Here is a 15,278-nt window from a genome sequence, read left to right as displayed (position 1 = left end):
CCTCCTGCACTGCTGGTGGGAATGTCAACTGGTACAGCCACTATGGAGAACAGTTTGGAGATACCTTAGAAAGCTATACATAGAACTTCCATATGACCCCGCAATCCCACTCTTGGGCATATATCCAGACAAAACTCTACTTAAAAGAGACACGTGCACCCGCATGTTCATTGCAGCACTATTCACAATAGCCAAGACATGGAAACAACCCAAATGTCCATCGACAGATGATTGGATTCGGAAGAGGTGGTATATATACACAATGGAATACTACTCAGCCATAAAAAAAGAACGACATCATGCCATTTGCAGCAACATGGATGGAACTAGAGACTCTCATACTGAGTGAAATGAGCCAGAAAGACAAAGACAAATACCATATGATATCACTTATAACTGGAATCTAATATCCAGCACAAATGAACATCTCCTCAGAAAAGAAAATCATGGACTTGGAGAAAAGACTTGTGGCTGCCTGATGGGAGGGGGAGGGAGTGGGAGGGATAGGGAACTTGGGCTTATCAGACACAACTTAGAATAGATTTACAAGGAGATCCTGCTGAATAGCATTGAGGACTTTGTTTAGATACTCATGTTGCAACAGAACAAAGGGTGGGGAACCATGAGGTTGCGGGTTCGGTCCCTGCCCTTGCTCAGTGGGTTAACGATCCGGCGTTGCCGTGAGCTGTGGTGTAGGTTGCAGAAGAGGCTCGGATCCCGCGTTGCTGTGGCTCTGGTGTAGGCCGGTGGCTACAGCTCCAATTCGACCCCTAGCCTGGGAACCTCCATATGCCGCGATAGCGGCCCAAAGAAATAGCAAAAAGACAAAAAAAAAAAAAAAAAGAACAAAGGGTGGGGGAAAAATGTAATTGTAATTTATACATGTAAGGATAACTTGATCCCCTTGCTGTACAGTGGGAAAATAAAAAATAAATAATAAAAAAAATAAAAAAATAAAAATTATACTTAAGAGCTCCTTTCCATTTGCCTTTAGCCCCCTTGGTCCCCTCCATTTACAAGCTCCATTCTCCTATATGCCACCTCCTAAAGATAGAAAACCTAAGTTTCACAAACCCACAATTCAGAAGAAAAGATTTCCAAGAGATTTTAGCATCACTGTTGTTATTTACCTTTCTGTAGTTTAAATTTGGCAATTCAAAGGAAAGAAATAATAACTAATAATATGACATTAGCTTTAATCTCAACCCATGCATTTTCTAATTGATTAAAATTTTATTTGCTAGGAGTTCCTGTCCTGGCGCAGTGGTTAACGAATCCAACTAGGAACCATGAGGTTGAGTGTTTGATCCCTGGCCTTGCTCAGTGGGTTAAGGATCCAGCGTTGCCGTGAGCTACAGTGTAGGTCGCAGAAGCAGCTCAGATCCCAAGTTGCTGTGGCTCTGGTGTGGACCAGTGGCTACATGTCAGATTAGACCCCTAGCCTGGGAACTCCATGTGCCGTGGGAGTGGCCCTAGAAAAAGGCAAAAAAAAAATAAGACAAAAAAAAAATAAAATTGTATTTCCTAAAAAAAGAATCATTTGTAATACTTTGAAATACAATTATCTTGGGACCAATGTGAATACTGAAAATCACAATTTGATATAAAATAATCTGGCCACTATGTTTGAAGCAATGAATTACTCAATGATCACATGAACCCAAAGTAGGAATCCCCAAATGAATTATCCTTTGCTGCTTGTCAGGAACAAGCAGAATCAAATATTATGCACATATAGACCTCTATACTACAAGAACTCTAAAATGTTTCTTATAAGCAATTATTTAAAATATTCTTACAGTATAGTTTCCTTAAATTAAAAACCTTTAAAAGGATAATTTTCAAGACTACAATTTTCCCCAATATTAGAAAAATTTATATCAGTTTGTGGCATGTCACAATTGTTAAAATAATTAATAAAATTAAAAAATACTTCACCTGGACTTGTTCTTTAAGTTCTTCCTTGCTTCTTAGTCTTTGATGGCATACACTAATGAAAATAAAACTTTAAGATGAAAACACATCTGGCAATAAAACTGACCCCATTATTTATATCTATTTTAAATTCATGCTGCTTTACACAAATACACAAAAACATACAGAACTCTAGGTGAATCATTCCAGGTCAGAATATTACTGAGTTTTCTACAAATATATTATCATAGGAGAGACAGTTTTATGATAAGGAAAGTCAAACTACATATACCAAAAACTTACTATAGACATTTGGTCATTTGATAAAGGTCTTAATAGTTTAATAATATTGTAACAGCCAAACAAAAACTGGATCTAGAAGGATAAGCCCTTTGCACATTTTCCAAAGAATAAAAGAGTGTCACTAATGACTCATTTAAATATCTAATAATATACAGCCTAGCTGAAACGTACTTGTTTTCTATATCATCAATGCAGAGATTAGATGGTACACAGTGAGGTGACATTGGAAGTTCTACATCATGCCTTCTTAGCGGCATTTTTATGTCTCTATTCATATTCACATGGGTTGGTTTTCTTACAGTTTCTATAATGAAAAGAATTGTAAGAAAAATAATAAAATCTTTTAAAAGCATTATTTGATATTCCATGTTCATTAAATAAATGCACATTTTAGAAATTTACTGAAACCTATATTCCATATATGCTAGAAGAACTCATATCAAATACTAACAACTATCACAGATAATTCAAGTCATCTCTTTTTCTTCATCTTCCATAATCCTCCTGAAAGGGGCTTTAATTACTCAGTTCTACTTCTTTCTCTCTCCAAGAGATTCCCCTGACCACTAGACTATATCATATGCTCTGTTTTACGCATTCCCACAGCACTACATAAGTTCTCTATTATGGCACTTCAAGTAGCTTGTTGTACTTAACTCTATTTCCCGCAGTAGTACATTTTTAGACCTCATAGAAGCCGATCCTCTCTCTCTTTACAGAAGTCATTATTCTGTCTGTTAAGTACTTTTAACAATTCTGCTTTTCTGGAAAATGCTTTTTATATGCACCAACTATAAAGTGTTCTAATAGAGATTTTCTATCTTAAAAACCATGCCTTTCTGGACAAATATAATTGGTGAAGGGGTTGCCATCTGCCCCAAGATGAATCAGTAATTGTATCCCATCCCCCTAGTTACTCCTAAAGTCCATAAATAGTGTATTTACTTTTACTAAAGTATAAGTAAACTTGTGTAAATTGCCATTTGTAGAGGGAGACACAAAAATGGAGAAAGGAAAAGAGGGTATACTAACAATACTATGATCAATTTGTGTCCATCATTTATGATGTCTTATTCCATAACTTATAAAGTTAATTTTATATAATACAACTGAAAAAAAATAAAAGAATTAAACAACAAAAGATTTTAAGCAAAATTAACAAAGCTCCTTATTTAAGTAGGCAACTAAGTTTTAAAATGTTTAATTTCCACATAAAACTAAATCTCATAATCATATCAGAATCAAAACAAAATGGTATTAGAAAAATTTACCTACCAGGCATTTTCTTCTGGCAAGATATCTGATTTACCATATACAGGTTAAGGAGGTCTAAACTGACAGTAGAATTTTTGACAGGGGATAAAACTCCCAGTAACTTCATTTTTGATTTTAACCTTTTCTTTTCAAAATATTCCTAAAAGTAATTATAAATAAAAAGTTATTTCAGCAATGATGTGGTTTCAGACAGAATCATAAATAATAAAAAGCAATAATACAATCAAATAATTGACTTGATATTTTTATATTCTTGTGACACTATGTTTAAATACAATTTAAAATCAATCACGATGATTTATAGTTTGCATAAGGAGTCTAAATTTAACAGCCTCATAATCTTTCTTTTCTTAAATGCAATGACTTTTTTTGTTGTCTTTTTAGGGCCGCACCCAGGGCATATGGATGTTCCCAGGCTAGGGCTCGAACTGGAGGCCAGGGATCAAATCTGGGTCCTCATGGATGCTAGTCAGATTTGTTTCTACAGAGCCATGACGGGAACTCCTAAAAGTAATACATTTGAAACAGAACTTTACGAAGTCATTCACAGGTATCAAAAGATTAAAAATTATCTGAATATAGAAAGTATCTAAAAATATGATAAAACTGATCTGACAGGAGTTCCCATGTGGCACAGAATAAACAAATCCACCTAGGAACCATGAGATTGCAGATTCAATCCTTGGCCTCACTCAGTGGGTTAAGGCTCTGACGTTGCTGTAAGCTGTGGTGTAGGTCGCAGACACAGCTTGGATCTGGCGTTGCTATGGCTGTGGTGTAGGCTGGCAGCTGTAGCTCTGATTAGACCCCTAGCCTGGGAACTTCCATATGCTGCAGGTGTAGCCATAAAAAGAAAAAAAAATTTTAACATCAACTGAGATGAGAAGTAGGGGGGAAGCAGCTATATGAGAAATAATCTGCAGCCCAAGCCAGTTTAATTTCCTTTGTTATCCCTCCATGATTCCAATTTTTTTTAAAAACCAGACTTGTACATCATTTTTCCATCTAGTATTTATTTTCTTTTTGGTTTTTGAGTGTAATTATTCTTCCTTATCTTATCCTTTTTCTTTCAGACTATATCCTTAATTTACTAAATTCAAAAGCATTTATTTGCTTAAAATTTATTTATTGAGCAATTATTATGTATTAACACTATAACAAATTATGAAAACATCTTCTCTTCTGTTAAACAGTTCATAATACAATGCCATAAACATGACTATAAATGTGAGCTATCAAAAATGAGAAAAATCCAAGACGGCAAAAAAACTTACTGAAGAGAAGCATCACTTTTCCAAGAATTAAAACATGTTCACATTAACCTTTCAGAATATTGTTCATTAGAACACACTTCTATATTGCAGACTTAAGATTATGAAAAACTTCTAAGAGTTAGAAGAGACTTGTCAGCTATCAAGCAACAAAGTAAATATCATGTCGTTATGCAAAATTAACCATAGATAAAAAATATCTGTTCATACTGTATCTGAGTGACTTTCAACCCCAAATTGTACTTACATGTCTTTAAAATGATCACAGTATGGTTCAGCTATGAAATGACAGGACCTTTGGGATGTAAATATTTTCCCCCTTGAAAAAAATTGACTATGAATCTTGAAATTGATGGTATCTTAGAATTAAGATGTTATTTTTTAAGGCTCTATACTCTGTGATGAATAAGACCATGGTGAGAGAGACAATGACACAAATAATTACAACAGAGTGCAACAGATGGTATGGGATCCTCCAGAAGGGTAGTAACTTATGGGTAGGTGGTGGGAGGTCAGGCAGAGGAAGGGCAGAGGATGGTTTCTTAGGAAGTGATTTCTAAGATAGGTGGCTAAGTCAAAGGTAGCCAAAGGGTGGAAAGATAAGGTTCTAGGAATAAGGAAGAACAGTACAGACTATCCACAAAAAAGTAAGCCTTTATGTCAGGGGACACTGCCCAAGAGGTTGGATCTTCATACTCCACACATTATGATAACCTCTAACTTCTGTGTTCCTAGAAAGAACAAAGGTATGTGACAGACTGATTTACCTGACAAAGTTTGGCTCAATTTTTCTATCAAGTTTCACTTGGTAGAGAAAAGTAGAAAATAATCAGAAGATAATTAGAAAACTTTAGAAAATAATACATTTTATTTTTTGCTTTTTTTTTGGGGGGGGGGCGTCCTGCATGCACAGCATATGAAGGTTCCCAGCTAGGGGTCCAATGGAAGCTACAGCTGCCAGCCTACAACATAGCCACAGCAACGCAGGGTCCCAGCCATGTCTGTGACCTACACCACAGCTCACAGCAACACCAGATCCTTAACCCACTGAGCAAGGCCAGGGATCAAACCCGCAATCTAATGGTTCCTAGTCGAATTCATTTCTGCTGGGCCACAAAGGGAACTCCAAGAAAATAATACATTTTAAACTTGAAAACAGCCATTTCAAAGAAACAGCTAGAGAAAAGAAATGAAATCTGGAGAATTTGTTAAAGTAAGCAAGGGAAGAGCTTTTTTCAAGATGAAGGAATGTGCAGTTCTCCAAATGGAGACTGCACACTTCATGAAGTGTTAAATTGTCTGTATCACATACACACAAATAAAGATGAAGGTAAGAGCTAATTTCAGGAGATGAGGTCATATTATAGTAAGTTGGACTGAAAAATATCCTTAGAATTGAACAACATGAAGTTCAATTTTGACATGGGCAAGAGCTGTACAGTGGCAAGTACTGAGAGGCAAATGGGAGATAAGAGTGAAGGGACATAGTGGAAAAGAGGCAGGATTCAGAGAGAGCTTTTACTTGTTTTAACAGCAAGAGAATTGAGTATGTTTGAATATCAAGGCAAAACCTCCAGAATAGTTGAAGATAAAGGAAAGGGATAAAGTAATTGACACAGTGAAGTCCCTGAGAAAGCAGATAAATGGAATTCAGATCACAGATGGAGAGACCTTCTTTTGACAAGAGGAAACTACCTCCTTAGTTACAGGAGGGAAAGAGAAGATGGGTGAAGATGTAAAATGGTTTATAGAACTAGTGGTGGATATTTGAGATAATTCTCATCTGATAGCTTCTATTTCCTCTGAAAGATGAGACAAGGTCATCTAATGAGTATGAAGGGATAAAGAGTAAGGGCTGGGGAAGAGAGGCTTGAGGAGGCAAAGAAGGTGTGAAATTTTCAAAGAATAGGAAAGTGGCATGACTAGAGATCAACACTTTGGGAAAGAGCCATGAGTCTTTTTTTTCCTTATGAATATTGAAAAGAATAATCCAAATAGAGTTAGATTTTTTAATAGTCTAGGGACAGACTACATTCACAGATTATTTATTCCTGAGTACCTATGTTATTGTTACACACAACTCTAGGCACAGGAGATACAGAATAAATAAAAGTGATAAGATCCCTTTACTCATGAATATACTTTTAAAAGGCGGTAAGGGAAGAGAACAGAATAAACAAGTATATAAGAAAATACTAGACTTTGAAGAGAGTGATAAATAAAAGTACCAAAGAGAGTGTAAATGGAGGTTGAAGAACCATGCTTTAGATATAATGATCAGAGAAAGCCAATCTAAGAGATAAGTTAGCTGAAACCCAAATACTGACAAGGCAGACATGCAAATATCTTAGAAGAGTATTCCAGAGAAAGGGAAGAAGAATGGCAGAAAGAAGGCCATGTGCCTGAAATACAATGAACAATAGAGCAAAGTAGTGAAAAATAAGGTCAAAGAAGCAGACAGGATGCAGATTCTGCAGGTCCTTTTAGATTATGGTTCAAATAGATTTATTCTAAAAGCAATGAAAAAGCAATTAAGGCTTTTAAGCAGGGAAATGATAGATTCTGGTTTGTGCTTTTAAAAAAATCATACTACGCACTGTGTAAAGAATAGAACACAAAAGTGCAAATTTGAAGCAAAATTTTAAAAATGATAAATCCAATGACATTAAAATTAAGAACTTTCCTTCAAAGATCTTATTAAGAAAGTAAAAATAGGAGTTCCCGTCGTGGCGCAGTGGTTAACGAATCCGACTAGGAACCATGAGGTTGCGGGTTCGGTCCCTGCCCTTGCTCAGTGGGTTAAGGATCCGGCGTTGCCGCGAGCTGTGGTGTAGGTTGCAGACGCAGCTCAGATCCCGCGTTGCTGTGGCTCTGGCGTAGGCTAGTGGCTACAGCTCCAATTCGACCCCTAACCTGGGAACCTCCATATGCCGTGGGAGCGGCCCAAGAAATAGCAAAAAAAGACAAAAAAAAAGTAAAAATAAAAGCCAAAAAGTACACATATGAACAATGAAGAATTCCTAAATATATAAAGACACAATAAGAAAAGACAAGCAATCCAAAGAAAAAAATGAAAAAAATACTTGGTAAAGTACCTCATGAAACAGGAAACCTGAATGAAAAGATAGCCTCATCAGTAATCTAGAAAATACAAGTTAAATTTACAATGAGGTATCATTTCACTGAGTTCACAACTATCCTGCTTTCATCACAATCACTGTCCTACTTTTCCTTAAATTTTACTAACTTTGAACAAATTTTTACTGTTTTGGAAGTTTTTGTAAATGGAATCTCACTGAGTTCTTCGGTGAGTTGCATTTGCTCAACATTATGTGTTTGAGATTCATCTACATTAATAACATGCAGCTGACACATTTTCACTGCTGTACCATTACTTGGGTAGGCCACAGCTTGTTTAACCATTCTATTGTTCATGGACATTTGGGTGCTCCCCTTTCTCTCCCTTGTACTCTGCCCTCCTTCCTCTTTCTCCTTCTTTTGTTTGTTTGTTTGCTACTTAAGAACAACAGTGATCCAAACAAGCTTGTACTTATCTCAAAGTACATATCTGGATGTTTCTCTAGGATATACACTGCTCAGTTGCAAGGTATATACATGCTTAACTTTATTATGCAATAGGTCAATGCAATAATTTTTTAAACACTTTTAAAAAGCAGGAGATAGATTATAAGGCCATTATAGTACTCTGGGCAATAAATGATGATTTGAATCAGGGGCTTGAAAGTACAGTTAGTGAAAGTGATCAGACTTAGGATATATTGGAACTAGAAATGACAAGAATCAACAATGATCCTTAACTCTCTGCCAGAGCAAAGTGAGTAGCTAATTAGGCTATCTATAAGGCTGAAGAAGTCTAAAGAAAGATGGCCTTCCAGTTTCACTCAGGTGAATTTTTTAACCTTGGAAAAATGCTTCAGAAGACCACTGTTCTTATGAGGCTAGGAGACACAAAAAATATATTTTTTCTTTACCTTCTGCTTTCTCCTTTCCTGCTTGACCAGAACCCTGGTCCTGAAAAGGGAAATAGGATAAAACATATAATGATTAAAGAAATGATCTCTAAAATGACTGCCAGACTTGGAATCAATATTTAAAAGGGTAGTGATATGTACATTATTTTCTGAAAAGAAACTATGAAAATGTTCTTAAACTATTTATAAATTATTTATAAAGTATATACTGCTTCACAAAATTTTTTCAGAGAGAAAATCCAAGAACTAATAAAAAAGACTCCAGACCAATGATAAATAATTAATCATAAAACAAATCTGTTATAAAAATCAAGATAAGCAGAGAAATCAATGCATTGGAAAGGCTGTATCACTAAAACATTCTCATCTGACAATAATATTCTTGGTCAACACTCTATTTTCTCTACCTTTCCTTGTATTTTAATATTCTACTAAAATCAACACGAAATAAAGTGAAGATCAAAATCTATATGGGATCTAAGTAAATGTTGTTTATTATTAGAGCAACTTCAGTTACATTAATTGTATCAGCTAAGTGTGCCTGAAACCTCACAACTTCTTTAAAAAAAAAAAATAGCTAGTCATTACGGATGTGCTTCAAACCGCATGATCTTTGTGCCAAACACTGCAATGAATCCCAGTGATAATGCAGTATTTAGCAAACATAAAAGATTGGCTCTATTAATAATAGCAGAACATTTATTAACATTTATTAACACTATAAGCATATCTGCACAATACATCTTTTGGATGTATATGGAACTATGGTCTCAAATTCAAGATTTGTGCAAGAATTATAAATAAAACTATAAAATGGATCTTAGCTATATGAGATTATGTAATAATTACACAAAAAACTGCTAAATGATAAATCCATATATCTTGCATCATTCTGGATACTTTGGATACTTTACATGTTTAAACTCATTTAATCTTCATAGCTACTCTGTAAGTTAAGTTCTAATTTTACTGACGAAGAAACTAAGACACAGAGAAGTTAAGAAATTTGCCCGAGATTGCACTGTCAATAAGTTGTACAGTCAGTATTCAAATCCAAGAATTCTACTTTTGAAGTTTTTACCAGTGCATTTTACTGCTCCCCAAGTATGCCAATTGTGAATATACAAAGCGGTATATTTTTCCAAATAATTTTCATAAACTACATAAATAACAGTTACTGAATATCCCCAGACTGTGCTACTTATTAAACTTTTTCTTCAACATATTTCCCAATAGCTACGTCTTACACTGACCGTTTTGAAGTCATTAAACAATAAATACAATCTATTCTGCTCTATGCAGCATCATAAGTGCACTGCTGGCATTCTAACCTTAAAAAAAGAAAAAGTAAATAAATTACATCTTATTAATTCATCAAATGCTAAGGCTGGTACCTTAGAGATTAGTAACTCTCCATCATTTTGAAACTTAAAAAGCTTAGGCACAGAAAGCAAAGTGACTTTTCAAAGTTCAGAAATATAAGTATGGCAGAGGCTGCAATAATACTAAACAATTCAGATTATAAAGAGAAAATAGAAGTATCAACTATATAAGCAGTTCTTACATTATAAAGAATTAGGGACAAGTCAAAGTCTACATACAATCTTCATATATGTATAAAGCAAGTTAATTTATTCTAGGCTGGTTTTCCATTATTCAGGACATTATCTTATGGCTTTCACCAAACTCTATGTACTACATAATCCCTGTCCCTATTTGCCAAAGAAAAAATTAATTAAGAATTCAAGGCCAATTGCTAGATCAACCTACTAATCACTAAACCACAGTGAAAGTGACAAAGGATCCTGATGTATAAATCAAAGATAATTTCTTAAACAGAACATTTTAGACTATTATTGTCAACCAATCCTACTAAGCCATACTCTATGTCTAAATGTTTTATTAAATATCATTTTCAATTACCTGCACTGAAGAAGAAGTTACATAAGTTAGGATACTTAGTTACAAGAAACAAAAGTATCTTTAGTTAATTTAAAAAGAAAATACATTAAGAGGAAATTAGGTAGCCAACAGATCTGCCAAGAAGGCTGAGGAAGCTGGTTTCGCATCAGTCAGGAACAAGGAAGTCAAGGCAGCTGTGGCATCACAGTCAAAATTATGCTATGATTAGTCTCATAAGGACACCACTGCTGGCACTGGCAAACACAGGACACTACTAACTACAGCATTTCTACTCCTGGACAGTGAACACTGCCTCTTCCAGCATCACTGGCATTATTAACCCTGAAAATTCAGTCCTGTTGCAGCTTCTCAACCACCTGCAACTACCCTGTAGGCCTTATTTTAGGACATCACTTATTTCTGATTCTAAGTATAGGACAAGTGCATAAACGCCTGAGCTTAGACCATACGCCCATTCACTAGCAGTAAAACAGACTGAAACCGGTATTTGTGTTTTCTGTTGGTTTTTTCCATATTCTATAGGTGGAGGTGGGTTGTGCCTATCATAAAAATTCATAACGTGGGAAATATCTCAAATATAGATAAGCGGCTCAGATGCTGGGCTGCCCAAGTGTATAAATGTCCACTAAAGAGAAGCAAATAAAATTAAAACAGTTGATGATCCAAGAGTAACTTTTTATTTGGCTATGTCAGGGATGTATTTGTGTATATGTATTTATGTGTGTGCATGTTGGGAGATATTAATAGTTGCTTCTAATGGTTTTGCTTAAATTAACATTAAAATAAGACAGTAAAGTTGTTTTTTTCCTCCTAAGGTTAACCTAGATGTAAGAGAAAGAAATTTTCTTCTGTTCTTCTAGGTTCTTCTGACTGGTTTAAGAATTAAATTGACATGAGACAGATTAACAGGAGAAAATCAAACAAAAGTTTAATAATATGTATACATGAGAGAGACCCAGGAAATATACAGGAGTAGCTCATTGAAATAGCCACAGTCCTCACCTTAAATACCATCTTAAGCTAAAGGCAAAAGAGGATGTAGGGAGCGGTGGTTTGGGACTTTAAAGGGAAGGAAGGCAATTCACATGGAGATGGAAAAGCAAATGTTTGGAAAATAAATGTTTCCTGGGCCTGCAGAGACAACAGGACACATGCAAATTCTGATCTATAGGCCCTGCCAAGTTTCCCACACCACACCTAACCCATATTGTTTGCAGATATCTCTGATGATAGCTCTATTTTGGGAACAAGCCCTCTATCTAAATTCATGCAGTTAGGAGGAAGGTCAGTGTTTCTCCCTGAGTCTTTTGGACCTAGAATATTTTCAACTTGAAATAATCTGTATGCCAAAGAGACATTTTGGAGTGGAAAATTTTGCTCTGAGTGGCAATACAGGAGGCTCCTGAGCCTCCTTCTTCCCACGGACACACTCATTGTATAGCTACACATGGAGCATTCCCTCAGAGAGAGATTCAGAAACTAGCTGAGTGACTCTTACACATCGGACAAATGAGAACATACCCACATTATAAATGAGAAGGAAAGGCTGAGACAAACTCTCACCATAAACCCTACTTTAGCACAATGTTCCAACTCCTAGCTTCTCCCTGAGGAGCAAAAGGTTTGGACTCCACATCTACCACTCTAACCCACAGCTAATATCATAGGTGATGGTGAAATGCTGAAAACTTTTCCTCTTAGAAACAAGGGTGCCCACTCTCACCACTTTAGTTCAACATAGTAAGGAAATTCAAGCCAGAGCAATCAGGCAAGAAAAAGAAACAAAAGGCATCCAAAACAGAAAGAAACAAGTAAAATTGTCTTTATCTGCAAATAACATGGTATTACATATAATAAACCCTAAAGACTCAACACAAAACTGCTACAAGTAATAAATTTAGTAATGTTTCAGGATACAATATCAATATACAAAAATCACTTATATTCCTATGCATTAGTAACAATCAGAAAGAGAAGTTATGAAAGAAATTCTATTTATAAAAGCAGTAAAAAGAATAAAATATTTAACATCTGTATATTAAAAACTGTAAGACACTGATGAAAGAAACATGCAGATGGTAAAACTAAATGGAAAGATATGCATTAAATCATGCACTAAAATAATTAATATCATTTAAATATCCATACTACTCAAAGCAATCTGCACGTTCAATGTGATCTCTATCAAAATTCCAGTGACACTTTTTATTAGAACAAACCATCCTAAAATTTGTATGGAACCACAAAAGACCCCAAATAGCCAAGATAATCTTGAGAAAGAAGAACAATGCTAGAGGCATTACACTTCTTGATTTCAAACAATATTACAAAGATATGGTAATGAAACATTATGGTATTGGCATAAAAACAGACATCCAGAACAATGGAACAGAAATAGAGCCCAGAAATAAAGCTATGTACATATGGTCAATTAATTTATGACAAAATAATCAAGAATATACAATGAAGAAAGGATATTCTCTTTAATAAATTGTGTTAGGAAAACTGGACAGCCACATGCAAAAGAAAAAAATTAGACTAATTTACACCATGCACAAAAATTAAATTAAAATAAATTAAAGACTTATACGTGAATATTACAAAGCCACAGTAATCAAGACTGTGGTACTGGTTCCAAAACAGACATACAGACCAAGGAAACAGAATAGAGAACTCAGAACTAAACCCAGACACCTACAGTCAATTAATCTTTGACAAAGGAGGCAAGAACATAAAATGGGAAAAAGACAGTCTTTTCAGCAAACAGTGCTTGGAAAACTGTACAGCCACATATAAATCAATGAAACTGGAACACACCCTCCACCATGCGCAAAAATAAACTCAAAATGGCTTAAAGACTTAAAAATAAGACAAGACACCATCAAACTCCTAGAAGAGAACATAGTCAAAACATTCTCTGACATCAACCTGACAAATGTTTTCTTAAGTCCGTCTCCAAAGGCAACAGAAATAAAAGCAAAAATAAACCAAAGGGACCTAATCAAACTGACAAGCCTTTGCACAGCAAAGGAAACCAAAAAGAAAACAAAAAGACAACCTACAGAATGGGAGAAAATAGTTTCAAACAATGCAATTAACAAGGGCTTAATCTCTAAAATATACAAACAACTTACACAACTCAACAGCAAAAAAAGCCAACAACCCAATGGAAAAATGGGCAAAAAATGGACAATAGACATTTCTCCAAAGAAGATATACAGATGGTCAACAGGCATATGAAAAAATGCTTAACATCACTGATTATTAGAGAAATGCAAATCGAAACTACTATGAGGTACCACCTCACACCAGTCAGAATGGCCATCGTCAATAAGTCCACAAATAACAAATGCTGGAGAGGGTGTGGAGAAAAGGGAACCCTCGTGCACTGTTGGTAAGAATGTAAATTGGTAAAACCACTACGGAAAACAGTTTGGAGGTACCTCAGAAAACAAAATATAGAACTACCATACGACCCAGCAATCCCACTCTTGGACATACATCCAGACCAAACTTTCCTTGAAAAAGACACATGCACCTGTATGTTCATTGCAGCACTATTCACAATAACCAAGACATGGAAAAAGTATAAATGTCCATTGACAGAGGAATGGATTAAGAAGATGTGGTATCTGGGGTTCCCATTGTGGCTCAGTGGTTAACAAACCCGACTAAAATCCATGAGGATGTGGGTTCAATCCCTGGCCTCACTCAGTGGGTTAAGGATCCAGCATTGCCATGAGCTGTAGTGTAGGTCACAGACATTGCTCAGATCTGGCACTGTTGTTGCTGTGGCATAGGCTGGCAGCTATAGCTCTGATTCAACCCCTAGCCTAGGAACCTCCATATGCCTCGGGTGTGGCCCTAAAAAGACAAAAGACAAAAAAAGAAGATATGGTATTTATACACAATGGAATATAAAAACTCAGCCATAAAAAAGAACAAAATAACACCATTTGCAGCAACATGGATGGAACTAGAGACTTTCACACTAAGTGAAGGGAGTCAGAAAGGGAAAGACAAATACCATAGGATATCACTTATACCTGGAATCTAATATTCAGCACAAATGAACCTTTCCACAGAAAAGAAACTCATGGACTTGGAGAATAGACGTAGGATTGCCAAGGGAGAGGAGGAGAGGGAGGGAGTGAGATGGACTAGGAATCTGGAGTTAATGGATGCAAACTATTGCATTTGAAGTAGATAAGCAATGAGATGCTGCTATACAGCACTGGACACTGTATCCAGTCACATATGATGGAGCATGATGGAGGATAATGTGAGAAAAATAATGTATTTTTTTTGTGTGTGACTGGGTCACTTGGCTGTACAGTAGAAAACTGAAAGAACACTGTAAACCAACTACAATGGAAAAAATAAAAATCATTTAAAAAAAAAAAAAAGATTTGTTCTTGAGACCTGAAACCATAAGACCCACAGGAAAAAAGAGAGAAAAAAACTCCTTGATATTGGTCTTGGCAATAATTTTTTGGATACGGCACCCAAAGTGTGAGGAATAAAAGCAAAAATCAGTAAGTGGAACTATAGCAAATTAGAGAGCTTCTGCACAGTGAAGGAAACCACCAACAAAACGAAA

At 35.6% G+C, this 15,278-nt stretch overlaps 1 protein-coding gene across 1 annotated transcript in view; it reads right to left on the bottom strand.

Moving 5' to 3' along the window:
* The window catches only part of C7H12orf40 (chromosome 7 C12orf40 homolog), a 62,656-nt gene extending 53,865 nt beyond the window's left edge, over positions 1-8,791 (bottom strand). The window contains 4 exon segments of the mRNA XM_047785807.1: positions 1,945-1,990; positions 2,389-2,521; positions 3,493-3,631; positions 8,756-8,791. Coding sequence (XP_047641763.1) covers positions 1,945-1,990; positions 2,389-2,521; positions 3,493-3,598 — 285 coding nt within the window. The 5' untranslated portion in view covers positions 3,599-3,631; positions 8,756-8,791.
* Between the last annotated feature and the right edge of the window lie 6,487 nt (positions 8,792-15,278).

Source organism: Phacochoerus africanus, chromosome 7, assembly GCF_016906955.1.
Source record: "Phacochoerus africanus isolate WHEZ1 chromosome 7, ROS_Pafr_v1, whole genome shotgun sequence".
NCBI classification, from domain to species: Eukaryota; Metazoa; Chordata; class Mammalia; order Artiodactyla; family Suidae; genus Phacochoerus; species Phacochoerus africanus.
Note: the sequence above shows the minus strand (reverse complement) of the source record. Positions and strands in the feature narration are given on the sequence as shown.